We start from the raw sequence: 23,299 nt of genomic DNA on the forward strand, positions 1-23,299 counted from the left end.
TTTGTTCAACATCTTTTAAACTGAGTAAGAAGTAACTATAATTCTACTGAAAATACAGGTACTGTTCAGTATCTAAGTTTTAGAGAAGAAAATAAAACAGATTTCTTCCTTTTCAACAGAAAACTTGTAAAGTGCTGTGCTTTATTTAGGTTTCTATAGTTTTTAAAATCTCCAGGTGATACATAGGCACAAAAATTTCTGTTGCTTCTTTTACTGAAGTAAACATAGTATGGAACAGTTTTACCTCATATCACAAGGTGTGATTTTTGCCTGTTTTGTTGCATGGCTAGCACTGAGGTGAGTTAAATAATACTTCCAGCATTCAGCTCAGAATTTTCCCTGCCTTGAAGAGAAAAAGTAAAAGACTGGCTGAAGGGTAGACATTGATGGAATTATTTGAATGCTGATGATTAGTCAATAGTTAGTCGTATTTCTGTTTGTCCAGACACACTAAAATGATTTTTAAAAGAGTAAGTGGTTAAAACCAGAGGTCAGTAATAAGCAACACTGAATGGAGGAAGGGTGAAATGCTTTTTTCTTCACATCAGAGTGATTTACTTTAACTTGCAATGTCAGAACAGCTCCCTTATTGTGGGTTTTTTTGTTATTTTTCCTTTTCACTTCCCCTGACCAAATCAGGATTATTCTTAGACTTTTGAAATTATGTCCTTGTGCTTGAACTGAACTGAGTCACAACAAAGTGGAAATTGAAATAGCTTTAAGCGAGAGTTATCAAGTAATTGTACAGCACAGATCTTCAGCTTTTGGCCATTGTGGAAGAAGAAATGAATCTGTTTACTGAGCTTGTGCTGTCAGCACTTGGTGGTTTTGCCCTGGCCTCCTCATGGACAAATGTTGTGGTCCACCACAGTGGATCTGTTATCTATTTGTGCTATGCTAAAGGCTAGTTAGTAAATTCGCTTCTTGCTACGTATATATATTTAAGGTAATTTTTAAGTAGGTAAGCTTTTAAATCTTAAAGCTTAAGTTTCCAGTACCCCATAAAATGTCTTTCATGACCTGTAAGTCACATTTGCTCTAATTTAAGCTCCTTGCTTCTTGCCGTATCCCCTGTGGGCACGACGAGGGCTTATTACAACAACCTTTCACATAGTTGAAGACTGTTATCATATCTTTTTTCAGTCTTCTCTTTTTTAGACTAAACAAACCAAGTTCTTTCAGTAGAGCATGCTTTCTAGACTTCTGATCCCATTTGTTAAACTCCTCTGTACTTTCTCCAGTTGATCCACCTCTTTTGAGATTAAGTTATCATAAAAAATGACATCCACAAATATAAAAAAATAATTCGAGGATATGAGTACTTATGAGAGAATTGTGATCATTTGATCACAGATGGCATGAAAATCTGCTGAAGAATGTTTAAAGTCATAGGTACCCAGTCATGATGAACTAAGGTAATTTTTGAATTTTCTACTGGATTTGGAAGAGATCTCTATTTCAGCAAGTACATGTTCTCATTGAACATGTGTCCAATTGATGAAAATGAAAGTAATTTTTAGATTGAGAATAGATGCAAAAACATGCATGTACCTGCAGATGATAATAATTTTAAATATGTAGTGATCAGGTAGTTAGGAATGAATGCAGGTGTATTTATAGAAGAATATGTGGATTAAATATTATTGTATATATTTTTGACTTCTTATGTATACTGCATTGTATATATGCTCTGCATTCCTAAAATAAATGGGAAAAATTTCCTGCCAATCATATGATTAAACACTGTTGAGGTTCACAGAACTTTTTAGTATGAACAAAAATAAACCAAAATGCTTTAAGGAAAGATTTTTGTTGTTTCAGCAAAGATAACTGCGCTACTTTGTTCTTTGCTAACCTGTATTTCTCATATATGTGTATAGATGCAGAGATGATCATTTCTGTACTTCTCATCAGAGAATTGCTGTAATGAACCTTGATGTCCCTGCTAGACTGTAGTCAAGTATTCTATCTTGTTCTTAATAGAACCACAGGAAAAAGTAAGGACAGACACAAACAAGCTGTATGTGGTAATCAGTTTCCTCTGTTACTCTCAGTGATATCTGAAGTATCTATATTTACCTGTATAAGTATATACTGAAATTTTGTGAAAACTCACATCTGCATTGGAGCTTACCTGAGGCGACAGTAAATAGTTTCATTTTTATCCAGGGGATCTGGAATGTTCCTGGTGATATTTTGTGAGTTTTAAATGCTAAGGTGTTTTTCTTTGTTGTCAAGAAGTTAAAGCTTGAAAAGTAATCTGAATTAGAAACTGTCTCAATATGTGCAACTTTTCAGTTTTGTTTAAACAACAGATGGTTTGTGGAAAACCTCAACTGCCTCCTGAAACTATGTCAGTCTGTTTTGTTAGTCTATGTCCCAAAAGTGATTTGGGACCTTGTTTTGAGAAATCTCAGTGCAGAGTGATATTAAAGTACAATCTTTCACGGGAGAGGAACGTCACAGGACACCAAGAATACCATGTTGCTTGGTGACAGTGCTTTACTCTTCACCCAGCATATGTAGTCTTCAGGAGTGTACTTTGGTCAAGGGAGTTCATTTCAGAAGCATGACAAGGAGCCACAGCACAGCACACTGTACTTCTCTACTAAAATACTTACCAATTTTAAGACCAAGAAGGGCCATTAGATCTGTAGTTCTGTTCTTCTCTCGATATAAACTTTATATGCTATCCATCTACACAGCCCAGTAACTTGATGGAGGTAAATATTTTAGAAGGTGCCCAGACATGATCTATGGGCTCAAGAGTTTTCTTACAATGATGGTTTATTCTGATTTGTCTTCCCATATACTAAAAATTTACCTTTCTAAGGTGTGTTACATTGGCTTTTACATCACTTCCATGAACCAGTCTTAGAAACTACTGTCTTTCTCCTGTGGAAAGTTCTTATAAATTGTTATCAAGTCAATCAAATCACCTTGATATCTTAAGTGAACTAAAAGGTTTCAGTCTCCTGCTGTATATCTTTCTATCTTCTGAGTCCATTATCTTTGCACCTTTACTCATTCCCGCACACCCATAACAGCCTCTCTAAAATTTGGATGTCAGAATTGGATGATGTATTTCAACATGAGCCCTACAAGTGCCGTTTACAAATTAAAAATCCCCTTGTGACTCACACATTCTTTCACCCTTCTAATTCCCTTGTTTTTTGGATAGCCACCAAGCCTTATGAGACAGGAAAGAATTACTCATACCACCTCTGACAAGCATCCAGAAAATGCCTACATATGGGTGTCTGCAAACCCTGAGGGACCACAAGGGATTCAGAACAAACCGGGGTAAATCCTTACATTAGAGGGTATCTTGATCCCAGAACTGCTGCAGCATTTTATAAATCCCCTTCTATTTCCTCTTTGTATGCCCTTCTGATGTTTTTCAGGTGCATCTTCTCTGCTTTTGTTCACAGCTTTAGTTCATATCTGGGATATTTCACATATAGTTAGTTAACAATTGCTCCATGATGGGAGGCATTACCAGAATAGGTTGGCTTCTGAGGATGGATGAATAGCTGAGGAATTCCAGAGGCCTGCCTTTAGTGTCCTGATCACAGAGATATAAAGGTCTCTGAAGTGCAGGAATTCTTGAAGCTGGGAAGTATTTTGATTGTGTGGCTTGAACCTGGATTTTAATTAACAGTTATGCCTTCTGACCATCAAGTACAAGGGTTTTGGCAGTAGACTTTGAGTGTTATCAATTGTTTTAACTTCACTGCGATAGAGCTGTACTTCGTTGAAAGTATGTAATGCTGAGAGGGGTGGTAATGTATATGTATTTTCATCTTTGAGAGCATTTTACTGGTAAAACATGCTAGTAAGTGAGTGTTTAGGTAATGGTGAAGTGCAGCAATTGCAACAGTATCAATTTGGGAGGTTTCTGAGATCTCCCCTTTAATTTTCCATTCTTGTCTTCTGTTTTGATGGTATTTTTGTAATCTGTTTTATAACAGCTCAGATCCTGCAGCCAAGAAGGCAGAAACTCCCTAATAAGACTGCTTGTACACTGGTACTATGAGCTGTCAGCCAAACTGCAGAACATGAACCTCAGTGAGACTAGCAGAGGTAATCACAGCCAATCAACAGGGAGCTGCAGATGGACATCTGGTCTCAGAGTGAAAAACACATGGTTCCAGTTGGAGATGGCTGTTGGAAGTTTGAAGGCTAGAAAATGTGGATTTGAAAAGTTTGCCTGGGTTTAGCTGTCATTGAGACTGCTCTAACTACTGGTGGTCAGCCAGGTTCTTCTGAAACTTCTTTTGATTTATTTTTGTGTGTTTAGTAGTTTTTCTCCAGTGTCCCTCAAGTTAAACACATGCTCTGATTGCATTTTTTTTGCTCTGATTGCATGCTCTAACATATATTTTTAATTTCAGCAGTCTAATTGATGGTGATCTTGTTTCAGAAATTTGAGTGCTTTTGAAAGGCAAGAGTCAATATCTCTTTTTTCCTAGTAAGGCATTTTTGAATGCAGTACATTTCTAGCAAATTTTAAGTGCTGCATTCAGCATGGGTGTGATAGTGGCTTAAGATGTTTGTATCCAGGATACTTTCTTATTTTTCATGGCCCAAATAAATCACAGGGCTGCAATGGACCTTGAGCTCTAGTTCATCTTTCTGTCCTGTGATAGGATCAACTTCTACCAATTCCTTATATATGTTTATTGAACTGCTTCTTAAAACCTGTGACTTGATCCAGTGTTTTATTCTCCTTATCTTTGAAGGCTACTAGGAAATTTGAATCTTCCTGCCTGCAGGTTAAGGTCATCACTTATTTTCCTGCAAATCATGCTACAAAAAAATTTGTTCTCTTTCTTTCTGCAACAACCTTTAAAGCATGGAAGACTGCTCTCACACTTGAAATAAAAATTATTCTGTTTTACTTAACCTGAAGAAACATGGTTTATTCAACATTTTCTCATATGTCTTGTTTTCTCCACTTCTAGTTGCTCTGCTTTGGAGGTTCTCCACTTTTTACTGTTCTCTTTTTTTCTTGAAGCATGATTTCCTTCAATATGGTGTTTAACAAGTACTGAACAGAGCGGTATGATTACCTGACAAGCCCATCCATCACACGGTATTTGTCTATATCCACCAAACCGTAATGTTTGCTTTATTTACAAAAACATGATCCTCATAATCAATGTGTGATGCAGAATAAATTCAGGCATACTTTTCTGGAGAAGAAACAACTTATTTTCCTTATTGTTTTGTGCATATGATTACTCCTATTTTAATGCAGAGATTACTACCAGTCCTTTGTACTTTGGACTTTTGTGCTGATGTTTTCCTGTGTGCTACCTCCAGTTTGCCAAGGTGATTTGGAATTCTTATTCCGTACTCTTCTGCCATTTATTTCAGACTGGCTAGCAGAGTAGTCTGGCCTTTCCTCTGTCCTTCTAACACATAAAAATGTCATCTACAAATGAATAACAATTAATAAAAGAAATACTCCAGATCATTACCTATTAGAGAGGAAAACACTACGTATAACTGGATTCGGGACAGACACTATGGAGCCTCATTCAATGTCAGCTTCCATTGCAGCTGTGAACTCTGATAGCTCTTCCCTGAGACTGACTTTCTGAAATCATCTGAACTATATTTTCCTAGCTGATGTACGACGTGTCAATCTAGGCAATATTGAAACGCTTTCTGAAGCTAGGCAACACACATTGCCAGGGAGTAGAGAACTGACTGTTATCTGATTTTATAAATGGTCATTCGTGTTTCGTCTGCCAAATCCAAAGCTCTTCCCACTTCCTAGACAGAATACCTGGCTTTTAGAAGCTGTTCTTAATGTATCCTGCATTATCACAGTTAATGTTGTTTTACCTCCTCTGGAATATGACTGTTGTGCCATATCAAGCAAAAACAACAAAAAATTAAACAGTATTACATGTTGCAAGTGTTTAATGAATATTTCATCTGAAGACTCACATTATTCCTAGCTGAGGACTGAGCTTGTCAGCAATTCAAAATATTCTGATGAGGAAAAAAAAGCACTTTGCATTTAAAAACTACAAGAGAACATAAAATTTTTGTCCTGCAGGAAAGTGCTAAACTGTTCCACTTGCTTTTAGGGAGTGTGACAGGTAAAACAGCTATTACCACTCTAAAATGGGGCTAGAGATTTGCAGAACAAGAGACTAAGATACCTTGGTTGACCCTTCTGATTATAAAATGGATGACTCTTCATACTACAGAGTATGGATGATATTAGGGTATGAGGGAGCAAACCAAGGATCACAGATATAGATCAGTAAATTAAAGAAGAATATAACTAGATTTGGCTTTGCAGCAGAAAGCGGTACATGGGAAGAAAATGGTCTTTTTTTTGGTCAAAATACTGGAGTCAAAGAGTAGTGTAATAATTTAGCAAGCCAGCTGTCAACTCTACTGAGGTTTCAGTTTCACAGACTTCAGTGCAGAAGACTCACGGTGCTTAGAGATGCCCATGTCCACTGCATGCTCTGTGCAGTGAGAATCCTTTATTGCTCCCCTCCTCCTGCCAGTAAAATAAAAATACCAACAATTTCCTTCCAAGGGTACTGTGAGGATAACTACATTACAGGTCCTTGAAAAATGTATGATAGCAAGAACCATTCAGATACTGAAGATCCAAACCTGGTGTTATATCTGGAATAAAAATAGGGAGTTACATTAATTTTTTTGTTGATAACAATTGATAGTATTTTGAGTACACAAGAGCAGTTTGCAATATTTTTTGCTTCTTAGGCTCTTTATAATAGTTGTGGGAGTTTTTTTTAGTGGATTTCTATCCCTTCCCATTTTAGCTCAAATAAACTGGGAAGCTAAAAATACAAGAGTTTCATTCAAAGTCTATGGGAATAAGATGGCCATGACATGCCTATAGCTCTCTCTGAAAATGCTTTTTGCCTCTGGAGAGATCATATTGAAATGGTTGTGAGTAATACGTTGTGGGAGTTTTTCCCTTTAACACAGCTGTTGTTTTAATCATGTGCCAAGGACTTAAAACAATTGTGATTTATCAGCTAGGGAAACAGAAACTTGATGTTGTACTCCTTGCCAGATTTTGTGTGATTGGATGAGTATTTTTGTCTGTTTTTATTTTTCATGAGGAAAAAATATACTTTCTATTTTGTTACCTTTTCTAAAATTAGAAAAATTGGATTGGGGTAGAAGTAGACTATGTACATGGTATCATAATCCTGAAATAGTAGATGAAACACCAAATTAAATTACAAGATAAGGACAATAATAAAAACTTCAAAATTATTTGCTTGAGTAGAAAATACAATTTTATGGTTGTAGATTTATAAAGTTAAATAGTGGCTTTTATTCAATATGTCACCCTTTCTCAATATATAAATTCATGCATTATTATAATGGTGAGATGGGAGCAGGTTTGGTGCCCTCATGCAGTGCCCATTCTCCTTCTTTCTTCATTTTTCCTGTTGATATATGGAAAGGTTTAAGAAAAGGTTGGTATCATAATCATTTGGCTGGAATTACCTGCTCATGTGAGCTGTTACAGTTACACGTAAGGGAAGACAAGAAGATTCCACTAGAAGGCAGACACAGTCTGGGAGCTCCATGACACAGCTGAAAGACATAACACAGAGTATATAAATTTTAATCTTTCCTCCTTTCTCACTAGCTTCTTAGGCTCTTTATAATAGTTGTGGGAGTTTTCTTTAGTAGAATTCTACCCTTTCCCATGTCAGCTCAAGTAAACTGGGAAGCTTCAGTGGTTCTGTGATTAATCTGTGTCAATGCTCTCAGGGTCATGGTGTGATAGTTGGGACTGTCCTGTGCAGGGCCAGAAGCTGGACTTGATGATTCTTGCAGGTCCCTTCTAACTCAGGATATCTCATAATCTTTCTTTCTGAGGTATGCAGAAAAAGAGGACTTCCTCACTGGATGGAAATGAAGTATGTTTTACAGCCTTCTAGGCCCTTTTCTTTACTGCCACATGTACTAAAGTTTTGCTTGTTTAAAACCAGGAAGAAGATTAATCTTCTCAGCCATTCTGAGTAGTTGCTAAGAGAACCCAAATTCCAAATTCAAAGACCTTGTCTGAGGGTAATTAAGCTGTGAATTTGAGTGTCCGTGCTTATAAAAGATTTAGACATAACCTTCTGTTCTTCTGTGAACCTGTTAGGAAAAAGTGATATTTTAAAACCAATCAGTGCAGTTTTATTGGGGCACTTTAACTTAAAAAAGGTGTTACTTTTTCTTCTACATTCAACATTTGTTTTTACTAGGTTAGCCAACGTAATGTCCAAGTGCTTTTCTTTTTTCTTTTTGTTTTTAGGTAATTCTTTCCAAGGTTTTGATTTTAATCTCCAGTCTTGTTTGGCACCTTAAGGTGTGGATAAAGTCTGCAGTTTAGCCTTCTTTTCCTTCCTTTCATCCTAGCTGACGTATGAAAATTTTGCTGATATCACTGTCAGATCATAGAAGGATCTGGTGCTTCCAGAGGTAATGGCTAACCTTATTCAGATAGATAAAGAGCAGTTTAGGAAATATGTGACATGAAGATTGAAAATAAGAGAATAATGAAAGGAAAAGCATATAGTAGTAAAAGGATAATAATTATTATTGGCTTTGTTCAAAATGCATGATGAGTCAATTCAACGACATCAGTTTAGGCATCCTCATCCTCCTCCCCTCCACTGTTGGTCATTATCGTGCAGAATGTCACATCTAAAGTTAGTGCTATGAGAAAAGGGTCTGATTTTTGCACCCCATTCCGGAGAGACCTTAGCATATCCTGATGTGCTATAAAAATACTTAGTTTTATTTTTACTGTTTTAAAATGTGCAATTCATGAGTTGCAATAAGAAAAACAGACCACCCCTCCCCAAGTTCCTCCAATAGCTCAAATAGACTCTTCCATGGTAGCTCATGATGGTGCAAGTCATACATATGGGGGATTAAAACTAGGGGATTCACCCTGTTAAATTCACTGCCTTTAATTTTGTGCAGGTTGTCTGATAATTTATTTTTAAAAAGCCTCAATAAGATCACAGCATCCAAGTGACGTCTGCTTCCCTCTGCAAGTATCAGTGATCACTGAAGACATTTCTTCCTCGTGGTATTTCTGTGATACCAACTCTCAAGTGGCCTACTTACCCTCTCTTCTAGCATGTATTATGCTTTGGATATCATGAAAATAAAAGGCAGGGCAGCTGGGCACCTGTTGATGTGTCCCATTTCAGAAATCCCCTCTAGTAGGTCAGATTGATTGGAATCACCTTAGCCAAGAGATGAGCTTTAAGCATTAGATAAAAGGTCAAATAGCTAAAAGACAATTCAGCTTACATCAAGGTTACTGAGTTCTATACTATTTCACTTTAAAGTAAAACTTGGTTTTGTATATTACCTATTCCTTAATTGTGTTTTTCAGCCTTTTCTCTTCCATGTCACCCCAAGCTAGACTGCCTTAGTCTGTGCCTGTGCCTTGCAAAGGAAACTTCTTTTTTCACTTCTAGCAGCTAAATGCTTGAAATCTGATAGTATTGTGGACAAGGAGGAAAGGTTCCTGACTTCCTTCTTCCTTTCATTTCTTTCTTCTTTCCTGATTAATTTGATAATAGTTTTTACTGTATACTCAAATTATCAAACATTTTCTGCTGGTTGCTTACATATTCTCCCATCTCCTGAAGGCATGTTGGTCAAACTAAACCAAAAATTAAGAGAAATAATAAATGCATTATCTTTTTCCTAGATTAACGGGAATTGTGAAAGGCTAAACAATGATGTTACTATGACACTCATAATCTGAAGAATGCCCCTCACACACAGATCTTTCTTTCTTTTTGAAGGCAAATTTTACATTCTTTATTCTGTAAAGTCTATCAAGCACTTTGAATGACCAGTGTCTTGTTGAAGGTGCAGATCATGTGCATGAAAAGAGAATAATTATGGTAACATTTAAATGGCAAATTCATGATAAAACTCTTCAAAAGGAAAAATATTACCATATGAATGTAGGAACTGTAGCTCTATTACAAATAGGATTATTTTACCTACTATTCTACAAGTCAAGTGCTTATTTCCAAGCACTTGCGGTTTGCACAAGGAAATACAGATTCAGAGCCAAGGAGAAGGTTATCACTCACATAAGCACAGCAAAAACAGGATGGCTGCCCTAATGATACTGATTCCACTTGATTTTTGGGTTTTGCATATAGTCACCTCTGTCATTTCTTTTTTTTTTACCTTTGAATATTATGAATGTCAGCCAGTTCAGCAAAGGTGGTAAGCATGTTCTCAGTTTCGACCTAAGTGGTAACATTTATCTGCTTATTTTAGAGAGACCTAAATGATGTTCTGAATTATCAGCTGATTTCAAAGCCTACACTCATTCACCCTGTGAATTTAACTTTTAACTTCATGAGGAAGAAGATTAGCTATTCTTTCAAAGTATTCCTTTGTTTTTAAAAAAGAGTAATTAAGGTTTTCCATCTTTATCTTATGCAATTTCCAAAGTTGGCTAATGAAACAAGCCAGGTGGTTGAGGCCAGGTGCTACGATATTCCACTGCTGCTTAGTGTGACTCAATATAAGTGTGTTTTGTTAAAAATATGACTTTCTTTTCCTGGTCCTTTTCCCTGTAGATACTCCATACATGGTGGAGGCTGTTTTCTTTCTGACTTGATTTTTTTTGTTTCCTTACATGTGAAAGGTTCTGAATCAGATACAGAACAGTCTGTATTCTACCAGAGGAACTGAAAATTAAAATGTTCTCTCACGGTGGGTTGAGGTGGTGGCTCAGTTGTACCTTTTTACCGCAGTGCTGGAGCAAAGCATGTGGATACAGACTTTTCCAGTATTATGTCGTTCTGTCGAGTAGACCGAAAAAATAATAATTCTCTGCATTTGAGACAGTGCATAGTCATCTGTCTCCCTATTAACAAGTTTACAGTTTGGCTACTTATTTTGATGAGATCCCAGTTATGCAGCATTAGAGAGCAGATGTTCCGGTGTAATCTGATAGTAATTTTTACTCTATTTTCTAATTTGTAGTCAAGGATAGATAATTTGATGAGACCAAGGCTTCTGTCTAACCTCCACCCTACTTTACCTCAAGCTGATCCCTTGACCTCAAAGAAAGAACAAACAGTTCTGCAGTAACTTCTTTTTTTTTTTTGCATGTGTGTACTGTACCTTAGCTGTGTTCACATGAATACAGAGCACCAATGAGATAATTCTGAAGAGACTTTTTCATCCTTGCTACCCTTTGTCAGTGGTTGGAAAATAATTTTATAGCAGATTTAAGCACTCATTTTTTAAGAGCAAATTGGAATAGAGGCTTTTTGGCAGTAACAAAAATGGTATGCTAAAAATACTTGTTACGAGAATTGAGATGTAGAGAGTAGTAAACGAGGAAGATGAGCTCTGAAGGAGAAGATACCAGTAACAAGCTTGGTTTCAGCATGTGGTAATTTTAGAATTTGTCATGTCAAAAGGTTTTTGCACATATCAATAGATTTGCAGCTGGGATTAGCAACTGATTTATCCCTGAGGTACAATCAATCATTTGAGCATTGTTGCTTCTTTTTTATGTTGTTGTTTATTTCTTAACTGCCCCAGACTGTGGTAGATAAAATCTTTTGTGCATAGACCTTTTTAATTTTGTAAACCTCATTTTATGCAGTCTATTGGTTAAACATCAGCACAGGCACACAAAACCAGATGGCATTGTATTTCTCAGCCTAAGAGCAAGGAAGTCAGGGCACTTGTTCATATTAATCTATCCTCTTTTGTGGCTACTTTAGTTGTTCACTATTTTAATCAGTCTACAGAAGTTTTTATTCAAAGAACTTGCAAATAAATGTGTGGCATGGAGATGTTAGTTTCAAAATCTGTATCAACATTTTTATGAGAGGTTATAATGGTAACACTATTTTTTTTCCCAAGATGTTATAGTAATTTTTGTTATGTCTGTGTATAACTATGTCCTTACTTTCCCTCTGGTTTTACAGGGCACAATGACTACATGTGTCCTGCTACTAACCAGTGCACCATTGACAAGAACAGAAGGAAGAGTTGCCAGGCCTGCCGACTGAGAAAATGCTATGAAGTGGGAATGATGAAAGGTGGTATGTACACAGCCATCAACAAATCTTTAGCATTGTTGTCTGCCTTCCTGCCTTTTAACTTCCTCAGGTAGCCGATATGGTTTCTAACTAAAGAAGGAAGCCACTGATTTTATTGAGCTGAAGTGTATTAAATAAAAATTATTTTATTAAATAAAAAATGAAAAACTCCCAAATATCATGTTATCTTGTCCAAATTTGCATCAAAAATAACAGGAACATTGATTTCAATAGAATTAGAATTCCTCTCTTACTATTTTTAACTCAGTATTTTTGGTCTCCCAGGCTTCGGATCCTGGTGAACGAAATTTAACCCAAGATTTTGCAGCCTTTTGCAGTTCAGTGTGACGAACATTGGTAGTCTCAAATCAGTCCATATTCATTTAAATAAACTTCTGGATTTGTAATTCTTGTTCTGTGAAACCTGGAAGTGAAAGCTAATTCCTCTGTTTTGGAACTGTACACATATGTTAGATGTGAATTAATTTCATCCAACAGTATTAAAGGCTTACTCATTTTATAAGAACTGAGATAAATGCCACTTTCCTGGAACATGTGTAATAACGATGTCTTCTTGTAGCCTGCTAAAAATTTCAGATTGCTTTTATTAATAGAGAGTAATAAGTAGCTGTATGGAAACCTATATCTACAGGAAAAATTTAGCAAACTAATAAGTGCTCAGAGAAAGGATTAGATCCCATGTCTTTTTTGTGTAAACCAGCTAGTTCAGATTACAGACTGGTTGTCTCTTTCTTTGGCACACCTAACGCTTACTTATGCCACAGAAAGTCTGGAGCATGAGAGAAGCGTAGCTCATCACATTTGTCCTTTCCACAACAAAGGATCATGTTTAAGTCCAGCAAAGGTAGGCCAAGTCTGGAAATCTTAGGAGAAAAAAGGAAAGACTAAAGGAAAACCGGTCAGTTGCTGCACTTTGAGGTTGGATCTGCATTTTTCTCAACTCAAGGATTAGGAAAGAGCTGAGACTGATTTTGTTCATCTCAGTTTTGGGATGCAAGCAGGAGGAAGATATAAAATCTCCTTTTGCTTCTAGAAGTTAAGACAGTAGTTGATTTTTTTAATGAGATTTTGTTTATTGATCTGAACATCCTGGTTTATGTGGCTAGAACTCTTCAAAGTGTATGTAGTTAATGTCACAGCTATGATCCAGAGAAGTTAGAACTTCAGGTAAGGCAAACTAAAACCAGAGAATCCCATATATGAATATGCCATGCAGATTTAGCTTTGACATATGGCAGATCATAGCTAGGATTTATAATTATGCATTATGTTGATGGCATTACATTTTTCATTTGGCACATTTACATCCAATTGTGCTTACACTTATTTAATTAATAATGCACTATACCAGTTTTATGTTTTTCATATCTCTTCTCTAAGATGCAGGTTCTAATAGGTTTCTGACTATTCTATACGTAACTGTTTTACTCTCATAAAAATTGTAAAGATTTCTCAACTAGCATTTTGTAGATTAAAGTACTCCAAAAGAAATACTGTAATTCTGCCGAAATTTTCTTACAAATATAAATGTCTGGAATCTTTATTTCATACAGTGGTTCTCACTTGAAAAAACTCCTCTGGATTTCATCCTTTCCTTTTAAAATGTTGTAAGATTTCTATAGTGACTGCAGGAACTGGCAGTTCAAAAATAGTTTTGTGGTTGTTTTAGTTGTTTTTTTTTTTGATTTTGTTTGGGTTTTTTTAAGAAACTAAACTCACAGTTTACAAAGAAGAAGATCAGGATCGGCATAAATTGTATCTGCTCTTATAGTACTACTAATAATGCATGAAGTCCATCACTGGTTCATAGGCAAGAGTTTTAAAATATTATTTTATGAAGTCTTGGAAAAAAATCTCAAGATCCCTCAGTTACAAGTAATAAATCTGTCATGCCTGCAGATGACTTCAGGGAAGGTGAAATTAATGTAGATGAAGTAAAACATTCAAAGTTCTTCTGGAGTCATTACTAATCCCCTACTGTCCACATAGATATGGGGGGGAAGAAAAAACTTTCTTCTAAATCTAGACCCTTATAATTGTCACATTTCTCTCAGATGAAGATAAAGGTTAAGTGAATATTCTTGCTATGCCATCTGGTTAACTTTTAAGTCACAATGTTTAAAAGTTTGTTGGTTTTTTTTCTCATTTTTTCTGAGGAGAGCTATGAAGATTTTCTTTTAATAGATACAATAGAACTTTTCTTCAACACACTTAAATGATGTAGCTCTGTGGTCAGCTAAAGGTTCACATTGTTCTCTAATAATTCCTAGTTCTTGTGATTGGATCTTTTAGTTTAAATAATCTCCTAATTTTCATGTTGAAGGATTTGCATTTTTTAAGGCATTTCTATCATACACTTGAATATTCATTTGTGTCTTAATCTCACTTTTATCTCTATCTCCACAGTTTGCTTATTATGATACAACTTTCAGATACAGTGGAAAACATCTTTCTTTCCCCTAAAAGTAATCTCAGGTTTTTCTTCTCCACTAAATTAGCTGAGGTTTCTCAATAAACTAAAAGTTCCCAACTTCTGACTTTTATCTGCCATTTAAGTGATACAAGTAATAATTGATATTAAATATTGACTTTCAGTAAATATTGGGAAAGGTATATAAAATCTTCATTAAATGTCTCTGGTTAATTCTAAACATAGAATATAGAGTAACATAGGATATAGAATATGGTTGCTGAGGTTTTCCTCACAGAAGGTCACTTAATGTAGCATGAAAAAGTTCATATGTATTATTTTTAGTAGAGTGGACACAAGCAAAACATGTTTTTGAGGCTTTAGGTAGAAAAAAATGCAGTGTTCAAGTGGCCCTTGAACTGTATCGTAGGAACATTTACTTATGAGTTCCTCTTATGAGTTCCTGTGGAAATTTTATTGATTTTTTTTTTCTTCCCTGTTCTTGTGTCTTTTAAAGACTCCTTTCAGTACTGAAGAGTTATTTTCTTTCTCTCCTCTTGTGTTTGCAAGTGCTTCCTTCTGCATCTGCTACTGTGCTGCTTCAAGAGACAATTAGACTGTGAGACTCTCTGCTGATGCAGTTGCCATCTGAGGTGTAATTTACAGCTGTTATATCTTGTCCAAATGCTTCATTCTCTCTTTCTGAATAAACCCAAAGGACCTTAAAATTATATGTTATTATTTAGTCTGTGCTCCCCCGTTTGTACGTGAAGTGGACACATTAGATTCTTGTCATGTCCCTCTTATTTCTGTTCCTCCCTCTTATTTCTGTTCTGTAGCAGGGGAGAGTAGCCTTGTTTTTGTTTACAATCCACTGATGCCTTGAAGGTTGTTTCTAGTCTGGTTTGGAGAAGTGTACTTCAACTTACTTTCATATGATGGAGAGTCCCAGCTTCCAAGTGGAGTTGTTACAGCAGTTGCAACCTTGAAGCTCCAACCATATGTAAGGTGCAGGTGATCTCTGCTCCAATACAGACCTAGTTTTCCCTTTCTCCAGTGTTTTAAAGGTTTTCTGATGACTTGGCTCCAAAAACCCTGATTTTATGAAAGCAAAAGCACCTTGCTTTATTGCTTTTTATTAATTATTTTTATAGTGTGGTAAGTGAATGAGGTTTCTAGTTATTAGTGTGCTACATTCAATGTAGTGACAAGACAGATTTATCATTAAGTGCTGTGTGGGATCAGAGCAACAGGATGTTAGTGGAATTCATGGCTATGGCAAAAAATTGCCATAATGTTAAATGCCAGAATCTTAATGAAAAATCCATTATTTACCTGATATTTTGCCATGTTTAACCACCCTGACACCTACATAATTCTTTCAATTGTCGAATGCTGATGGCTTCCCAACATCAAATCATAGGAGATGTGGCCATTAAGGATTTGAGTGCTCATGTGCTAGGTCCAGATGGTGATTATGTATACGACATGGGGTTTGAACAGCCTGAAATCTCATGCTGTTGAGAGAAGATTCTGTGTACTTTGTTGTGGTAATGAAATTACAGTGTTACAGCACATTTGAAGCCTACATCCTTCAGTGTTACTCTCACAAAGTATCTGAGAACACTTCAGAAATTACTGCAGTACAGCCAAGGGGGTGAAACTCTGTGCTGGCTGTAACAGGGTGCTAAAACCACATGACATTTGACTGTAGAAACTTTCATTAACTCCTATAGATTGGAGTCTCCAGGCTCCAGTTTTTCTCTTACATTCTTATGAACTAGTTACCCAGGTCTAATCCAGTTTGGTTCACTGTGACAGTCTTGCTGAAGTTTAAGATACATTTTTACAGGGAAAATGAATAAACAAATTTTCCGTCCTCTCAGAGCAGGACCTTGCTGATTTTTGTCTTTAAATGGAGGGAGCTGTGCCTCCTTGCTGAATTCTATATTTATTCATGTAAAGAGGCTAGACAGTTATTAAAATCATTTACCAAAGTAGAAGTAAATTGATGTCTGATTCAACCACTGGACAGGCTCAAGGCCTTCTACATTTTCATGTAATTATCTTTTAATGAAATATTTTATTTAAAAGAGAAATTAGTGAAAGAAGGAAAATGGATTGTGGATGTGGAATGAGTCAGGTTTGTTCAAGGAGAACCTCAATGATACCTATTAGACATACTGTTCTGTACTCAGCCAAATAACTGTGTAGGTGGGGCCTGATAAATGTATGAGGAAATGAACTTTTTAAAGTTGTAATTGTTGGGCTGAAATCATGTACTCATGTATATTTGAAGTAAAATTTTGTGAGTTTACAGCAGTTTTCTGGGAGAAAAGGTGGAAATGAAATCAGATTTTTAGTGAAATGTTTCTTTCTCCTCTTTGCAAACATACAAAGTAGATCACTGCCATTGAATTGTACCAAAATATAATATTCTTGTGTTCTGCCCCCAAAGTTAGAAAGAGAGACCATTGTTGCGAACATCTTTGCCAAAAATGCTTTATCTTGCTCTTCCACTTCATAAAATGATCTGTGCTAGAAGGAACTCTAGGATGTCTTTTGTTGAGCCACCTGCTCAAAGCAGGTTCAACGGTGAAATTTTACACGGTTAAGACCTTTTGCAGTCAGGTGAAAATGGGACAAAATGGGACAAATTTTCTTATGCTTAATTATATGCTATAACTGGATATGTATAAAAAATAATACTGCAGAATTTTTTAATGTAGAACTCTTGAACACTTATTTGAGATTGTAAAGCTGATTATAGTTGTATATTTGTTTACATTCACTTGGCCTTTTAATACTTTTTTCATTACTTGAGTAATTCCTAGAGTACTAGAGCTATAAGCAAGCTCAAGAGGGACTTTTTACAAGATAATTTAGTGGTAGGACAAGGGGTAATGGCTTCAAACTGGAAGAGGGTAGGTTTGGATGAGACATTAGGAAGATATTCTTTACTCTTAAGGTGGTGGTGTGACACTGGAACAGGTTGCTCAGACACATTGCCCCATCCCTGGAAGTGCTCAAGGCCAGCTTGGATGGGGCTCTGAGCAACCTGGTCTAATGGAAGGTGTCTTTACCCATGGCAGGGAGGTTGGAACTAGATGATCTTTAAGATCCTCTCCAACCCAGACCATTTCATGATTCTATGATTGTATGATTCCAGTTCTTCTCTTGGTTTAGACACTTACAGTTCAGTTCTAACACTTAGTCCTGGTATCAGGCCAAACACCTTCAATACCCAATTAATTGAACTAATTTTTAAAATGCAGCAATTAAAATTTCTCATTGTCTTTGAGATTCATACCACTGGACTGATTGTCCTAAACCGACTTCCTTTCCCAAATCATGGTTGATGTAAAGGTAGAGAATGCTCCTGTAAAGGCTTTATTGTGATCCCTGAAATGTCTATAGGCTCATTGTAAATATTGTCTAGAAATGGGGTGGTTGCCATACTTAATGTAACCAAAACTTGGTATGATTTTATCAGGAGTGTCAGCACTGAAAAGGACTCATTTGAATGATGGATTAATTGAACTTCTCTTGTTTCACTTCTACGTGTCCTCAGATGCTCTTTAAAACATGCTATGACTGCAAAAGATTGAATACAATAATACGGATTAGGATGAATCATGCCTCACACCTTCATCTTTAATTAATAGATCATTGGTTCTCAAACTGTGCATTATGAATAGTCGAGACCCCAAATGACATTTGTTTGCCTGTTAACAGCCGTTTTTTTGTCACCATGTCTTTAAGAGTTTACATGGAAGACCAGTTTTATGATTTGCATTCTAGTTGGTAGGAGTTCTGGGGCACTGAGATGTCATGTGACATGGTCACAGAGCAAACTGGGAGCAGAGCCAGGACTTTAACCTGAGTATCTGAATCTAAACCCTGACTGTGACTACTCTCTCCCTCTGTCTCCAATAGAAGGAAGTCTTGATTATAGAGGAGTTTGGAAAAGGATAAGAGATATTTTTTGAAAAAAACCCCACTCACATAAATAGACATACAGCATTCATCCACTCAGGAGTAGAAAAGACTGTAACATCCAGGTGCACAGACCATTATTTATTTATAGTACTGAGTGTCTAGATATCCTTGTCAGAAATCAGGCTATTAAGCACTGTCACTTGGGGAGGTGTGTTTGAGATTAGACATTAAATTCTGATTAATCTTTTTAGAAGATTTCAGACAATGTTTCTCATTTAAAGTAATTGTCAACACACCTGGGTTTTCAGCACAATTTACATTTGTGTTTCATTTTCTGAAAGAGAAGTGAGAATTAAATAAGGGGCTGATTGTCTGAATCATATTCGAAAGAAGTATTTATTAGGCAATAGAATTTGAATTTCAAAAGTGGTGTTCCTTTTCCGTGACCAAATAATATATTTATGTAGAGAGAATCAAGCAGAAAAGTTCTCAAAATCTCAAAGGTTTTTAAAATCACTTTGGAAGGACTATTATGCTGAGATACATTATAATATTAGAACCTACATCACAGTCATAGCTTCAGCAATCTCCATCTGTTATAAATCAAGAATGAAATTATATTATTGAATGCTACTTACATATAACAGCTACAGTGACCTTAAGTTTTAAAGGAAGCTGTAGGATTCTGTTTTATTTCCAATGAAGCTTTATAAAGCTACTGGATTCAGCAGAGGTGTGCCTAATGAGGCCTATCTGTAAAGTGAAGTTGCCATAAGAGGCCATTAAAAGACAGCTGCCTTGCTTGCCTCCACCCTTTGGACCCTAAACCCAGTTGTGCTTAGACACTCGGGTTTGTGTCCGTAAGGGAACTGTTGGCTTGTTCACACTGTTTTACTTCTGCAGTCCCTTACTTTTGCCAGTGGTAGCAGTGACACCGAAGTGAGCCTGGACTGAGCCCCAGAGGCCTTCTCCCAAGAGTTTAGTAAATCCTTCCCATACTTGGGCATTTGAAGAGAGGCTTTTGAATTTCTGGCCTCTTCAACCCCAACTTCAATTTCAGAAATGTAGGTTTATGTTGTAGGAAAATCCGGTTTCTTCTTTTGCGAACACTGGTGTAAAGGATTTGTGTGGCATCTCTGCCATGGCCTGTTCTGTGCATTCTCCCTTAACGCTCTGATCATCAGCCGGGCAATTGACACTCTGCGGCTCTGACAGACACCTTCTTATTTATAATATCTTTTATTTACCACATACATTTTGTCTTTTATTGTCAAGCAGGGTTTGTTTTACAAAACACTAGAGATTCTTTCTCTCTAAAATAGAAATTCTTTCTCTCTGTCAATTTTCAACAGGATGCCAATGATGTAGGTTGGTCTTGAAGAGCAACAACATTGTTTAGAAGAGAAGTGGTTTCCAAATACATTTGAAATACTCTTTTGACAAACTGACAAAATTATAGGCTGTTAATGCTACAAGGCTGTGCATGTATATAGAAGTGTCAAATATCTCTTATCTGGGGTCTGCTGACAAGGAGCAGAAGTGTGGACAAAGAGCCTCAGGGTCAAAGGTTGTTCCAGACTGGGAAGTTAGCTGGTAAACCATTTACCCATCACCATTTCCAAAACCAATCACAGGTGTATCTTTTTGCTGCCCTTTTGAATTTAAAAAAAAAAAAAAGAAGCCGTCTTCCTGCCATGATTTCCCTCCCCCTTCAAGTGTGGCTACAAACTGTTGATTGGTAAAATTTCTAGTAAGAAAGAAATTGAAGAATATTATATAAAACAGCTCATAGGGAATATATTTAACTAGAATAGAATTTGAGATTATACATATATCTTCAAATCTAAAATGCATTATTCTGTAGTTCACACACAGCCAAGCAAATTTGATTCTATTTGGTCTCCCCCTTTTCTTCCTCTAAATATTCTCGAGTATTTTATATGAAGGTATGAGGTGGAACTTTGTTATTAGCAGTAGGGAGGAAAAAAATGGCTGTTGTATGGCTGAGATTCAGTGCTCATTCAATCCATTTTTAACTTAGGAATTTTAGTTTTAACAATCTGAAATTTATTTTTTATTTTGTTTTAAAGATGTGGGAAAATACTAGTGAAGTATTTCATATGGTTAATATTTCTTTCACAATCATAGACTCATAGACTCTTGAGTTGGAAAGGACCTTAAAGATTATCTGGTTCCAACTCCCCTGCCATGGGAGCATCATATGCAATTTTATTGTCCAGATGCAATTGTATTGCTGATCAGGTTCTTATTATTTGATTCTATAATTACTTAGCAGTTTTGAAACCTGTCTCCATGTCTGAAAGTCTGACTGAATTTGCATATGAAGTTTTATAAAACTACCTTTGAAAATCTTGGCTCTTCCAATCGTGGAAATTGTTTTAGAGCTCTTGCAAGATGCATAATACTTCAATTTTTGCTAGAATATTGTTTTTCATAACACTTGACAATTCAGGTCCCTTTATTGGCTGAACTGTTAAATCAAAATTGATGCATTCACATATTTAAAAACTCTTACAGGATCATTGCACTTTTGGCAATGAAATTGTAGCTCGATAGGGTTGCCTTTTTTGGAATTAGAGACTGTGCATCACTATTACCTCTATTTAACAGAGACAAAATTTGATTAAGTTGAAGGAGATTTGGGAGCACTTGACTTTTTCAGAGAGATCCTCACTCCTATTTAGTCCAAGAAAATGAGTAAGTATGTTGCTTGTTCATCTAGCGGTTAGGTAAAGAGTTAATAGTAAGTTCTATAAATCTCTGATGAATATGATACTTTTACAGATTCAGAGACCTTTTTGTCTGTTATCATAAAAGCTGGTGATGTAATGCAGAAGGAATGCATACTCTTACTGACTTTTTTTTCAGATTTAGTCTCCACAAAATCCAGCAGTAAAATTGCTACTGTTGGTTGGTTGGTTGATTTTTTTTAAAATCCCAAAATAAAAATACAAGAATAAATTTGTGGGGGGCATCCTCCTCCAAACTGGTTATGTGTAGCTTTGCTTAATGCACCACTTTTTTGTTCTAAGGTGAAGAAAAGCCAGTGGTATACTTTCAGATGAATTAAAAATAAAACTATTGTTCTTATTTAGCATCTGGTTTATTTGTAAACAGCTAAATATGCTTACATTTGCCACCTTTCCTCTGTTATGTAAAATCCTCATCACATTCTAGATTTACTTAACAAGGCAGGCCTGGACTAAATAAAAAGCAAAGCCAAAAAAACTCTGATCTTCCAGTAATCTATGTGATGGAGACTTAATGCTGATGTTGCCCTACTTATATTTATTAACCTTTAATTGATTCTGTTCTCTATCACATTTGGCCTACAGCTTTCTAACTATACCACCTTCTACTTGATTCACACTGTCAATTTTGTTTCTGCATGGTGTGAAAGGGAACCTCTTCTTGTCTGTCCTGAACCTTGCATGGGGTATTTTCATTTGAAACCTTCTTGTATGAGAAGAGAAGCTTTAGTGTTTTGTACCTTATTCATCTTTTTGCTATTCCTGATTTTGTAGTCTTGTATCTGGCTTGCAGGCCAAGCAGATATAGTCAGTTTAGATATCTCTTATACCAAAGTTGTTTCACATTTCAAATCATCTTATCTGTTTTTCTCTTATCCCTTTTTTGTATATTTTTATATCTCTTTTTAATTTGGGAGGAACAGACCTGCATGCAGTGTTCACTGCAGTGTGCCTCACGATAATAAACTCTGTGATTTATGAAGTTGTTCTGTCCTCCCTTCCTTTCCAAGTAATTTCTAGCCTTCTATTTACTTGCTAAACTTATCTGATGTTTTTATAGTATTTTTCTAGCCCCAACTTCTTGTTTATGAATTATGTCAGCCCATCTATTTATGAGTATGTTGAACACCACAGACCACAAGGATGCTTTCTCTTTGAAAGAAAATTTCTAGATGAGCAGCCATAAAATTTTGAATGTGAGAAAGTTAACAAATGCTTTAGTTTCTGTGAACCATGAGGGCTCGTTCATGTGATTATATCTACATGTTTCACAGGGCAAGTTTAATTCAGAAACATTACATTGATACAAAGCATACAACAAAAATCTCTGTTACAGATGGAGCATGCCTGCTACTGAGTATTGCAAGGACGTTACCAGTGAGAGTATCTTCACGATGACGTTTTGCCAGAATAAGTCCTGTGTTTTTCTGAAGAGCAAGAATCTCCCATCCTCTCCTTAAAAGAAACTCTTTAGTGGTAGGAAAGATTGGTATTGCTGACTGAAAAATGGGAACAGCAATGCACTTGAGAGTTTTGGCTTAGAAGTAGTTTAGGGAATGGGAAAATGTAGATAGGTTAAGTAATAGGAGTGATGAAAGTTTTATTGAACTCCCTTTATCTGAATAGATTAATGGAATAGAATCACAAAGCCTACTACATTTTGAATGAATTGGACATAAAATGCCTAATATCCAAATACTAATTCAGTGGAAATCTCACCATAGTTGAAGAAAGAGGAAAAGAGATCTAAAGATTGTCCCTGTTTCTTTGAGGCTAGAAAGGACACCTGCTGATGGATCCAAGATCTAAACGAAGGCATGCTGTATGTGAGATGGAAACACTGCCAACAAAGACTGGGATTCTAAAGGTTTAAAATTTTGTAGTGTGAAGAGATCTGAGCAAAGGTTGTTTTTCCCTTTCCCCAACCATTAGAAAGACCTGTATTGATTGCTTGCAAATGTTTTTGGTTTGGTTTGGTTTTATTTTAAATGTTTTCCCTATTGCTTGAATGGTTTGCATCTTTATTCTCTGTAGATATTTCTTTTGCTTTT

General features: G+C 36.1%; 1 protein-coding gene across 1 annotated transcript in view; it reads left to right on the plus strand.

The window, feature by feature from the left end:
• The window catches only part of ESR1 (estrogen receptor 1), a 162,985-nt gene that overhangs the window by 86,658 nt on the left and 53,028 nt on the right, over window positions 1–23,299 (plus strand). The window contains 1 exon segment of the mRNA XM_032101883.1: window positions 11,994–12,110. Coding sequence (XP_031957774.1) covers window positions 11,994–12,110 — 117 coding nt within the window.

Source organism: Corvus moneduloides, chromosome 3 (assembly GCF_009650955.1).
Source record: "Corvus moneduloides isolate bCorMon1 chromosome 3, bCorMon1.pri, whole genome shotgun sequence".
Taxonomy (NCBI): Eukaryota; Metazoa; Chordata; class Aves; order Passeriformes; family Corvidae; genus Corvus; species Corvus moneduloides.